The following is a 12,511-nucleotide window of genomic DNA, read 5'->3' as shown; positions in this document are numbered from 1 at the left end:
CTGGCAGACTGTTCCAGACCTTGGGGGCTCGGACAGTAAAGAAATTCTTCCTTATGTCCAGCCTGAAACGGTCTTGCAGGATTAGGTTAGGAAAGGTACCTACTCTCAATCTTTTCAAGTGTAATGGTCATAGATTGTACAGACAGTTCTCAGCTACTAAAAATATAGATATACGTCAAGATTACTGGCAAAGAACTCTCTCAAAATTGAGAGAAACTCTGCCTTCTCAAGAGAGAACTTCAAGGACAGAAAAAAGGGAAAGGAATCTGGGAGAAATAGTTTAATCATTTCTAATGTTCCACTGGAAAGGGACAACTGAACAGTAACAGAAAAATGGCTTGATACAAGTACAAGGAGTTTAAAAAATATGTTGCTATTACATTTCATTATTATATGAGATGGTGGAGGAAAGACACATTTAGAATAGGGGAGAGAGAACATTGTTTTGAATGATAATTTGGAAATACCAATGACAAATTAAATTATGGGCCATGCTTGCAAACATATAGCACCGTTCTGTATGAGAATCCCAAAACACATAATAATAGGTAATGAAAACAATCCTCACATATTCTCATGAATTAAGGAAATAATATTACTGTAGCATTGATGCAAGAGTGACCTTGCAACAGGTCACACAGTAGGTCAACAGCAGAGTCAGGAATGGAATCTACGGGTGAATTCCTGAAGTCACTGAAGTCGAGGTAAAAAGTCCAAAGTCAAAAGGGTCAAATTTTACTGCAAACTGCTGGACTCTCCCTGTATTCCTTGCCTAGGCAGACTTTACTCATTTTATAAGATACTGAATTGGTCAGCAATCACACCAAGATAAATTAGCTGAAGGGTGCAGTCTCCTTTCATGGACAGTACTCAGTGTACCCTTCTGTTGCATGAAGGAGGCACTGAATCCTTTACTTCTCATGAGACGCTGCCACATTACAAAGCCAAATTCTGGTCTTTTTTTTCTTACTTGCATAACTCTGCAGTTAAGTATTTTAAAGGCTCACAATAGCCCCTCATAAAATAAGCCAAAAAAAGTTTAATTAAATTTAATAACAACAAATAATAAAAGCCCCTCACTTCCTTCCAATATTCTCCTTGCACAAAATAAAAAAACTAGGGTGGGGGAGATCCAAAGGCATAAACTGTAAGCCTTCTGAGCTACATACACTCTAGGTTGTTATGGAAAATCTTTAAAAGCAGCAGTGTCAAACTCATCCTGTCCATAGACCAGATGAGGGTCTCTGGGCCAGTCTACAGGCCAGATTAGGCCACACTGGATCCAGTGCACATGGCTGGTCCAGTGAGGCACTGTAAGCAGCATACTCCCTGCATGGGCCCCTTGTACTGTGGATAGCACATCTGCCCTGTTCTGGGGCTTGTGCTAAAAGTGACATGCAAGCTGGGCTCAGTGACATAGACAGTACCCACAGCCTACTGGGCTAGCACAGAGCACATGGAGCATGCTGCACCCTGCCAGCCTGGGGCACTGCATGTTGTGCCTGTGTGCTATGAACAGTGCTCCAATGCAGAGTCCAGAATTGACCCAAGACCCATACGCTGGTTCGTATGGCTCCATGAACCAGATCAGCCTGTGGACCATATATTTTACCCCCATCTTAAAGGAAGATGATTTAACCAAAGAAAGATAATTTTGACAAGAAGTTTTTAAATTAAACCTATACTGTTCTAAAATTCAAAAGATAACTCACTAGGGCTTGACTTGAAATAGCACTGAGCACACAGATGCAATGGAAATCATAGATGCTCAACCCCTCAGTTGTCCATGAATGCATATAAATATACATTTCTGAGCCTGTACATGTCTAGATCACTTCACCATATTTTAGCTGGGTGAGAAAAAGAAATCTAGATGCTAGGACTTGAGAGAATTATTGAAATTTAATTACACTCCCTGTTTTACTTGTGAAACAGAACTAGTTTACACCTATAAGAATAAGGCAGGTAATATTTTTCACATAACTATATCAAAAACCTGCGATTCGGACAACTATGTGGTGGACATTGCAGATAACAAACCAGGAAATCAGCCATGCCTCTTGGTGAAGTAACAAATATATCAGGAATGAATGCTTCAGCGATAACATGCTTTCTCTTGTTGGATGTGCCTTCTGAAAACCTGTGTTATGCTGTATTCAAAAACCCAGCATGTGATGAAATGCATTCCAATGAAAGCTGTTCCCACGCTACTAAATTCTACTTGAAAATTAGACAATTTGTACTTTAATAAGAATAGTTTACTCTTATAATTAGAACCTCCTGTATCTTTGATTATGAGCTGCTTTTACTGAGTCAACATTTCAATGTTTTCATTCTGACGCAATGCATCAAGTAACTAACTGGCAGCTGCAAGTTACAATGGTGGATAAGTGTATAACATATAAGCAAACATACTTAGTTTAGAGCATCTTAAACTAAGGAAAACACCCTTCACAGAGGCAAGGGGAGCCACAGTTTCTAATATGCATAGCTGCAGATTAATGGATTTTGTTAAACAAATATTTGCTTCCATCAACAAAGTGAGTAAATGTGAGTGTTGGGCAAAATAGTCATATGTACCATATTTACCCAGATCCAATATGACTTTGAATTTATGATGGCCCCCCTCAAAAATTAGATTTTATCATGGAAAATTATAAATTGGTACAGCATCTAATTATTGGAGGATTGTTTTAAATTTCTGCCCACAAAGCAGCAGGGGGAGGCAAGGGGCCAGACTCCTTGCCCCCTCACCTTCTGTGCCTGCCCCCTTCATGCCTATGTCTATTCCCCTATCCCTTACCCCCCACCCTGGTATCTGCCCCACCCCAGCACTGGTGACAGGAGGGAGAAACACTCATTTTGGATTCAGGTAAATATGGCATCTGCTGCTTGAGGGATCCCACACACAAGCTTGAATATTAAATGTAATTTCTTTATGTAATTTATGTATTTTCAGAATATAAGGGGTCACTCTAAACATTTTGAAATTAGCTTTCTAAATATTCTTGACATTAATATAAAACCTTAATATACTTTATATAAAATCTGGGCTTTAATATAAAATCTGGACATAGTTTTAGACTGCGGTCAAAATTGTTGGGTTTTATTCTCAGTCAAGCACAGAATTGGGCAGAAGGAAATTAGTATTGTATTGTACTTACTTTCTAAGGTTGTTAAGCAACATGATGTTGGCATACATGTAATACAAATAATAACTATATGGAGGATTTCTTTCACTGGTCCAGGCATCTGGGCTAGGACTCTTGTCAGAGAACATGTGGCCACTGTGTTTGGACTCATCATCAACACTGTCAAAGCCGGTTACCTGGCAAAAGAAGAGATTTGCAGGAACAATTATTCTGAATAAGGAAATGTTAAAATTGATCAACCCTTGTTTTAGGTGCTACTAATATTAAAAGTCCACTTTCTCCATAAGCAGTTGCTCTCCTCTGACAGCATTCTAGCCATTCCATTCTTCGAGAGTGTCAGTCTCTGACCATATTACAAAGATCCCTGCTTTCATGGCCAATGTCATAATGCTGCTGAATCAACAACCATAATTCTGTATAATGTTGCTCCTGGGTATTTTTCCAGCCAAAAGGAAAGCTTCCAGGAAGCACATCAAAGAACATGATATGACAGCTACACATAAAAAGGGATGAGCCATAAAATAAGCAGTCCACCAATAGACAGTTTTAGATTCTGCCATGTGCCAATTTTTCCATAAAAGCAACATTTACAGTCCAGGGAAATGGTTCAAAATATAAGAGGACGGCTTTTCATTTGGTTAGATAACTAAGTCCACATCAGACAAAGATTCAAGGACCTAAATTCAAAATTGCAATCCTCTGAGTCTCCAGTTCAGCTTCTGCCTAACCCTGGAGGCACCTAAAGGCAAAAGATACCTATGGTTTTGATGTTAAAGATGTTTAGGGGCCTAAAGATCTACATCTCAGTAGATTAGCTCAGGGTTCACAGGGTTGAGCAGCTTGGTACCTATGTCACAGCTAGACCCTGAAGGGGGATCCTGACAGGGATCCTCCACTTGCCTAATGTAGCAGCCATACTCAGAGCACAGCTCTAGACAAAATGCAGTGGCACCAGCTGCTCTGCTTGCAAACACAACCAGGATGAGCTGCCACCTCCCCACCCTTCTTTACCAATAGCTTAGTGCTTAGAGCATGCGGACTCACTCTACACTAAGTTTATTCTAGTCCAGCATGCCACTTCAGGGAGAACCCAAGCAAGTTGTAATGGGATAACTGGGATCTGATCCCCAAATCCAAAACTGTTCCTCCTGTTCTGCATGTGTGGAACCTGAAGTGGGGTTTGAAAGAGGAAAGAACTAGACTGTTCTAAGTGGCAGCAGATGACAGAAAAAGGAGCAAGAGTCTCAAGTTGCAGCAAGGGAATATCATGTTAGATATTAAGAAGAATTTTCTTACTAGGAGGGTAATAAAATACTGGAACAAATTACCCAGAGAGGTGGTAGAATTTCCATCCTTGGAGGCTTTTTAAGACCTGGCTAGACAAAGCCTTGTCTGGGATGATCTAGTTGGAAACGGTCCTGCCTTGAGCAGGGGGTTGGACTAGATGACCTCCTGAGGTCCCTTCCAACCCTAATTTCCTATGATTCCATGAAACACCAAAAAAGCCTAACAAGTAATAAATACTACAGAACAAGGGTGTGTTGGTTTTTACGCAAACTGAATGAACTTCAAGACAGACCTGAGGTGGCATATCCAGGTCTATTGCTAAAAGGAACCTGGTAAGAACCAATAAAGATACTTGAACCTCTTGAATGTTAAAAAAAAGATAATTAAGCCTCTGAGTGTTAATTAGATCCAAAGGTTTTGACCAAATCCTACAGGCATTCTGTAGACCTTAACTTCAACTGAACTTAACCAAATGTTATCCCTATATTGTGGGAGAACAGTGAAAATGATATGGGAAAAAAGTAATTTAAGCATCACTGTATCCATTATAGTACATAAAAATGCTCCCAGCAATCCCCCAAACCATTAAAGCATAATCTACTAGGGGTGCACTGACAGAGATTTTTGGGGCCGATACCGATAGCCAACATTTAAGGAGGCGTATTGGCTGATACGGATCTGAATTCCAATGCAGCTGCCTCCAGCTGGTAAGTCCAGTGTAGTGGAAGGGGAAGGGGAGGAGGCAGATCAACACCCTCCCCTCCCGCCCCTCTGCAGTGAGGGAGGGAGGGGGCAGGAGCCTTTTTGGCATTTATTAATGTAGCAGGACACTAAGGTGCCTGCTACTTGGAAAGCCAGGATAACCACCCAGGTGCAGGTTGCTAGGGTAACCAGAAGGAACTAATGACCCACACCTGCCTGGTCAGCTGACCAGAAGGGGCAGGGCCTGACTCCCATATAAATCACAGGCCAGAGGCCAGGAAGCAACTTCCTGCTGGCAGCCAAGGGAAAAGGAGCTCTGTCAGAGCAAGCAGAGGGGAGAGGCCTGACTGCACAAGCAGCTTCTGATTGCTGTTATGGAATTGAGAATTCCCTGGTAGGGACTGAATAATGTTTTAGCTGGGTGGCTTAGATTTTATGTTATAGCCCAGGGGCTTGTGTTTTGTATTTGCTGTTTGAAACCAAAGGTTAGAGTGAGGCTATCAAGGGTTGGAGGAGGCCTCATAGGGGACCCATGGTAGCATATAGACCCCATCCCCAGAGAGGGGGCAGCGAGAAGCCCCAGAGAGGGACAGAGCGAGGCAAGGCGCAACATGTGACCAAACAACATCTGGTACATCAGCGAGACTGGCTGGAGCCATGCATAGCCTATAAGGCTAGGGTGTGAGGAAGCACCCATTAGAGAAGCGAGGCCACTGTACAGGAGGAAAACCGTGTCCAGGGAGACAAAGAGGCAGCCTCCCTATAATATATATAACATCAAACACATGGCAGGAGAGAACCGAGGGTGCTTTAGAGACTTACTGGGCACGGTAGGGAGGCACTAGGATAGAGCACAGCAACCCCTAGGATGCCTATCCTGTTACAATCAGCCAAATTATCATCCATCGGGCCAATATCCGATATGGACAGTTTTCTTCGTATCAGTACTGATATAATATTGGACCAATGTATTGGTGCACCTCTACAATCCACAAACTGTACAGTATCATCCTTAGCAGACATTTGAAATGGACATGGTTGTATTTGTCTCTCTGGACAGATCAGAAAAACGGGTTTTATATGTTAATTGAAATCCTTTGATCTACTATGCCTCTAGATGGTGCTCATTTAACATGACAGTGTAGCTCTGTAATAACTAGTGCACTGGATTCAACTCCCAAGCTATCATCCAGAACAGCAGTGTCAAACTCACCTGGCCTTGTCGGCCAGATGAAGGACCAGTCCACAGGCCAGAAGACTAACATGGGGTTAGCCCTGTAGGCCAGGTCAGGCTCAGAGCCCCCCCACCTGCCAGATCCAGCACCCACTTGGGCCAGTCTGGGACTGTGCCACATTTACCTCACATCAAATGAAGTGGGTGTCGCATGTAACTCGCATCCCAGACTGGCCGAACCAGTTGCTGTATGCAGTGTTCATCCCAAACTGGCCAAAGGAGGTGTTACAGGCACTGGATCTGGCATGTGGCAGGGTCCCGGACTGGTCCCACATGGGTGTTTATATGCAGCGTGGGTCCTAGAGTGGGTGCAAAGCCAATCCAGTGAGCGCCATGTGAAGCATATGGGTCAACTCGAGACCCAGGGCCAGCACTGGGGACCAGATGATGTGGCTCTGGTGGGCAAATCTGGCCCACAGGCCATATCTTTGACACCCCTAATCTAAAACGTATGTTTATATTTCTGTAGGACTCCTCAAGATAATATTACAAAACAAATTTCTGAAGGCTACATGAACTATTACAGAGGATTAATGTAAGTTCCTAGATCCTACATGGAGGGGCCGACTGGAAGAGGGGTGTGTCCTCATATGGCTTTGTAACTCTGAATCATGTATTCATCACATATTGAAGCACATCAAGATGTACTACTTCAGATCCTCAAAAGTAGATAAATGCCTAAATTCCCTTATAATTAATAGGTGTTGGGGATCTATGAGGCTCCAAGCAGAAACTATAGAATGTCATAAATTTTTCAAGCTGGCATTACAGGAAACTTACAAATATAAGTGTGATGCATAATACGAACACGGAATATTAACCTGATTTTTAAAACAGTTATAACAAAAACCACCTTAAAAATAAATAATCCTATAATAAAAATGATTCACATTTTTGCTCAACCAATATAGCTGTGTAAGTTTACATAAATCATTTAAAATTGGAGTTAAAATTCTGTGTATATTTGTTAGAGCTGAACTACTGATAAGAATGCTTCTTTCCCAATATGACAACAACTAATTAAGAACCCACTGTGAGGGGGGGGGGAGAAACACTGTTAGAGGTCTTCTAATGTTTATGAAGATTTCAAAGAAAACTTTTCTCCCTTTCTTTATTTGGCAGTGGATCAGTACAAGATGCTTTTCTGGCCCAAACCAGCATAACTACTTGCCCTATACACAGAGTCACTACTCATTTCAATAGGAAAGACAGATGCACATCTCTTTTTACTAGGGTATATAATGTGTTAAAAAACATCCTAACAGACATTTCTATGGGCGGGTGTTTAACTAAGTCTACAGCCTTTACCTCTTTGCTGATATTAACTAAAATTCTAATGGCGGAGAACGGGCATATCTGAGGTAAAGAGAAACAATCCCATACTACAGACTTACATATTTGAGGAAGAGGTGCAGCTCTTTGTGGTCTTTGGGATTGATAGTTGCCTCAAACAGAGGTAAGAAAATGTTTTCTAACATCTTCCCAAAAGTAGGCAGCAGATTCTTTGACCTAAATATATCACTGAAAGAAACAAATACATCACTGTAACTACTTTTCATTTAGCTGGCCAATTTATTTCTTCCTGACATTATTAGGTTTGAGTTTTGTTTGTTTGAAAATCTGAAAGCTCTATTACATGGTTTACAAAATTAAGCTTAGACTTTCTTTTTGTTCTGTATTTGCAATACTAATTCTCATGTATAAGTCCTGAGAACAGCAATCAATTTCCTTAAAGCAATCAAGACATTCAAACTGGCAAGCAATTGGGAATGATTCATTTCTCCAAGATTACAGGTAAGCTAAATGAAAGCTTTATTTTTCAGTTCATACAACTGCAGGTCCTCTTTTGAAAGGCCCAGTTTGTATGACTGAATGAAATAATTGTTCCCCATTTGAAAATGCTACATGGGAACTAAGAGAGAAGCTTTCCCGTAATGAGCAGTGTGTCTCAATATTCTGTACTGTCATAGGAATTCTTCTCAAACTTATTTTCCAGCTTCAAAATTCAAAACATGCAAGTTCAGCTACTATTTATTCTGACAAATATCTGTGACTAAATAGTATTAGTTACAGTATACAGTGTTTAATATCACAATCTAGGTCCCTAAGGACAGTTGGCAATTGCATGAAAACTCATATTGATTTAATTTTGCAATTTACAGTTGTTTTGGTTGAAATTGTCATTCACTAATCAGGCAGAAAACCCAGACAGTAGAAGTTTGCAAAGTGTTCTCTCCTCCTTATGCAGCATTTCTGTAATGAGAAACTAACATTATTTCATCACTCAAAGGAATGAAGAGTGGCATTTTTACCTGTTTTTGATAAATGGCATTTCAAACATTTTGCCGATGGTTTGTCATTTGTGTTAGCTGCCCATAAACATTTTGGAAGAAGTCATTAGTTTTGAATGGTTTAATGAACACATTTTATTCCCAAAATGTTACTAAGGAAGCCTGAAGTAATAATGCAGCCACAGAATTAGCCATAAAAAATTTCCCAGAGCCTATTTCTATATAAAATTACATAAAGTAGCTTAAAGGGAGAGCGAAAAGGAAAATGGGTCGCTTAGCAAGATTTCATTTTGTTACTAATTTCTTACCAATAGACCCAGTTACTTACTAGATTCTGGGAATCTGAATTATCCAGCGCATGTGAGGTGAATAAACCTTGTGTTTAATGAACCACTTCGCTAAGTTCTGCCATTCAACTGGAGACCGTCCATAAATGGATAACCGAGGTTCCGTGTACTGATATTTACTGTCTTCTAGTTCACGGGCTACTTCCTATTAAAAAATAAATCATTAAACATGTTTACTTTGGCAAGGACACAACAGATTGTACAATTTCTGTCCATCTTTTTTTCCTCTCTCAGACTTTATAATGTGGCACAGCAGAATTGTGCATGCCTACTAGTAAACTAAAGGAACTTGATAGTCATTGTTAGTTGATAAAACATCATACTTAGCATGCTAGAAAGAATACTTTTTAATGGCTTTCATAACATGGATTTATACCACTTGGATTTACAAGGTTCGATTCTTCTTTGTCCTGAACCTTGTAATTGTTTGTGCCAATATAAAGTACATGCAACTGCTACTAAATCAAAATAGATAATTTTAGTTTCTCTGTATACTGTTGAAAATGACTACACAATATACAGAACAATGAAGAATCAGGACCAGAATCATTAGTAACAATTTTCTCTAACAAAAAAACTATGTTATTAGTTGGTTGCACCCTTGCCTTTACCAGAGGGGGTCCCAGAGCCTACCAGCCTTGCAGGTTCGCTGCCCAAGCTGGCAGAGTGGGTCCTTGTCTGTCCCCACTCCACCCCGTCCGAAGCAAGAGCAGGGGCTGCTGCTATTTCTCCAACCTCCATCAAAGCACAGCCCAAGCCATCGTTGCTGACTCGGCTGGAGAGCGGGGGAGGAGTCCCACACAGGTCATGGGTGAAGCCCTGTGCAGGATACTGGGGAAGCCCAGGAGTTCTGGTACCACTATGGGCTTTCCTCAGTTTGAAGGTCTCTATTCACCTGTAGGAGACTGGGAGACAGCCACACCAGAAGTACCTGGCCCTGACCAACTGGAGCACTGTAGAAGTAGCTATAAGAATGCAACAAGTCAGAGGGCGAGGTCCCCTGGACGAGAAGCTGAAGACCAAGTACCGGAAATTGGTAAGGGGCAGCAATTCTGCCCTGATTTTTGTTTGTTTATTTAAAATAGACTCTTGGGGATGCCAAGTGGAAAGACCAGGATTTATTCTTTAGGAAAGCCCTCTGATCTGAGCCAGAAGACTGGGTGCCTTTTGAAGCACTCACAGCCAGGGCCAGGGCCCAGTGACTGATTTAAAGACTCAGGGGTCACACTGAGTCTTTAAATTCACTCCATGAATCTGAAACAGTCCAAGCTACATAAAAGCATGCACAGGAAAAAGCTGTAACAAGACACAGCAGATGGGGCCTTGCTCAGAAGAACTCTCTATCTGATAAACTGGTAAGGTGGCCTGAAATGTTTGAGAAAACACTGAATCGCTTCACATACTGCAAACATATATTTACATGTTTTAACAGAACACTGTGCCTCAACAGGTGGGGAAGGACAAATATTATTTACCTTGACCATACGAGCAAAGTATTCACCACCAATGTAGTTCTCAGTTTTCAGATACAAGTCCCTTAGCTCACTGGCACCAACTGGATTGTATTTGGAATTAAATTTATCAAATCGGTGAAATGTTTGTCGACCCTGCAGAAAGAGACCCTCTTCAACATGGTAACTACTAAGCAGTGCTAAGAATTACCCAGTACAATAAACTTATAAATCAAATTACTTTCTAATTATGCTTTATTCCTAGGAAAGAATAACACCTTTAGAACAAGCAAATATTTTAGAAAATACTAATAAACATAATTTAAAAACTCATTTAAAGGACAGTTCATTCAACGAAGACCATACAAAAAATTCCCGTTCCTCACCCCAAATGATTACAATTAACAGAATGCTACTTTCTCCATTTTACTTACGGCATGGACATCTAACGAATCTACTGTGAGGTCATAAGGGTCCATTTGAAGGCTTTCAAACACCTGCTTTAATGTCATTTTCTTGCCTTTTTTCTCTGCAACAATCCTGTTTGATTCTGTTTGGTAAGTATGCTTAATAAACCTCAGCAAATGTTTCTGATTCATGCAGGCAGCAGCATGGATATGAGTATCCACCTGAAATCAAAACCAGATCATTCTTCCTTAGTATGTTCTTTTTTTAAACATAGGACTTCTACTATAGAGAAAATTACAGAAGCTCTACAAAAAAATACTATTTTTCAGGAGTCAGGGGGCTTGGTGTTAAAGTCTTCCCAAAGGTCTCTGACTCTTCAAGTACTTGAGGATTTCTCCGACAGGGGGAAAGTGTTACATTAAATTAAAACTAAATGGATGTCATTCTGAGAGAACAGTTAAATTTTAAAAAGTATTTTTCTACAGGTTAGATGGGCGTAAGTGCCACTTATAGGAAACTAAAGAGAAGTAATAAGAAGGAACACTTGAGATATCATCCTGCCCTTAAAATGGAGAGCCTGAATTACAGTAGCTGTGTGTCTGTAGAAATAGTCAGGGCAGGGCAGAATGGGATCCTTCCCGTCAGGCTGCACAGCTGTTTCAGAGCCCCTCCTTGCAGCTGCAGGTTTACAGCTGTCATCACTACAGCAGTGCACAATAGCTGATGGATCACTGTAGTTGAATTTACTTTCCTTTGTCCTCTCTCTTTTCTTTCTTGCATCATAGAATCATAGAAAATTATGGTTGGAAAGCACCTCAGGAGGTCGGTCATCTAATCCAACCCCCTTGGCTGGGTCTTAAAAACCTCCAAGGATGGAGATTCCACCACCTTGCTGGGTAACCTGTTCTAGTGCTTTACTACCCTCCTAGTGAGAAAATTCTTCCTAATATCTAACCTAAACTTCCCTTGCTGCAACTTGAGACTGTTGTTCCTTGTTCTGTCATCTGCCACCACTAAGAACAGCAGCCCAGCTCCATCCTCTTTCGAATCCCTCTTCGGGTAGTTGAAGGCTGCTATCAAAACCCCTGAAAGTCTTCTCTTCACTACACTAAATAAGCCCAGTTCCCACAGCCTCTGCTCACAAGTCATGTGCCCCAGCCCCCAAATCATTTTTGTTGCCCTCTGCTGAACTCTCTCCAATCTGTCCATAGCTTTCTGCAGTGGGGGGCTCAAAACTGAACACAGTATTCCAGATGTGGCCTCACCAGTGGTGTATAGAGGGATAATCACTTCCCTTGAACTGCTGTTAACACACCTACCAATGCAGCCCAGTATGCCATTAGTCTTCTTTGCAACAAGGACATAGTGCTGGCTCATATTCAGCTTATTGTCCACTGTAGCCTCCAGGTCCTCTTCTGCAGAGCTGCTGCCCTGCTAGTCAGCCTCCAGCCTGTACTGGTGCATGGGATTTTTCTGTCCTAAGTGCAAGACTTTGCACTTGTCCTTGTTAAACCTCCACAAGAGAAGGTTAAGGGGGGACCTTGTGGCCTGCTACAAACTGGTCAGGGGGGATCAGCAGGTATTGGGGGAGTCCCTGTTCCCCCATGCGCTGCCAGGAGTGACCAGGAATAACGGTCAC

The 12,511-nt window shown here is 41.4% G+C and overlaps 1 protein-coding gene and 1 long non-coding RNA gene across 2 annotated transcripts in view; one reads left to right on the top strand and one right to left on the bottom strand.

Moving 5' to 3' along the window:
• The window catches only part of AMPD3 (adenosine monophosphate deaminase 3), a 50,875-nt gene that overhangs the window by 10,628 nt on the left and 27,736 nt on the right, over window positions 1-12,511 (bottom strand). The window contains exons 7-11 of the mRNA XM_019552243.1: window positions 10,899-11,093; window positions 10,489-10,620; window positions 8,995-9,158; window positions 7,770-7,896; window positions 3,165-3,328 (exon numbers count right to left, since the gene is read on the bottom strand). Coding sequence (XP_019407788.1) covers window positions 3,165-3,328; window positions 7,770-7,896; window positions 8,995-9,158; window positions 10,489-10,620; window positions 10,899-11,093 — 782 coding nt within the window. The remainder of the gene's footprint in view (window positions 1-3,164; window positions 3,329-7,769; window positions 7,897-8,994; window positions 9,159-10,488; window positions 10,621-10,898; window positions 11,094-12,511) is intronic.
• Window positions 7,906-12,511, top strand: part of LOC109321512 — an 8,733-nt gene continuing 4,127 nt past the window's right edge. The window contains exons 1-2 of the long non-coding RNA XR_002104071.1: window positions 7,906-8,169; window positions 9,915-10,049. This is a non-coding gene — a long non-coding RNA (uncharacterized LOC109321512). The remainder of the gene's footprint in view (window positions 8,170-9,914; window positions 10,050-12,511) is intronic.

The sequence above is a fragment of the Crocodylus porosus genome, unplaced genomic scaffold (assembly GCF_001723895.1).
Source record: "Crocodylus porosus isolate Cpor-Errol unplaced genomic scaffold, CroPor_comp1, whole genome shotgun sequence".
Taxonomy (NCBI): Eukaryota; Metazoa; Chordata; order Crocodylia; family Crocodylidae; genus Crocodylus; species Crocodylus porosus.
This window is presented reverse-complemented; position numbering and strand designations above follow the sequence as displayed.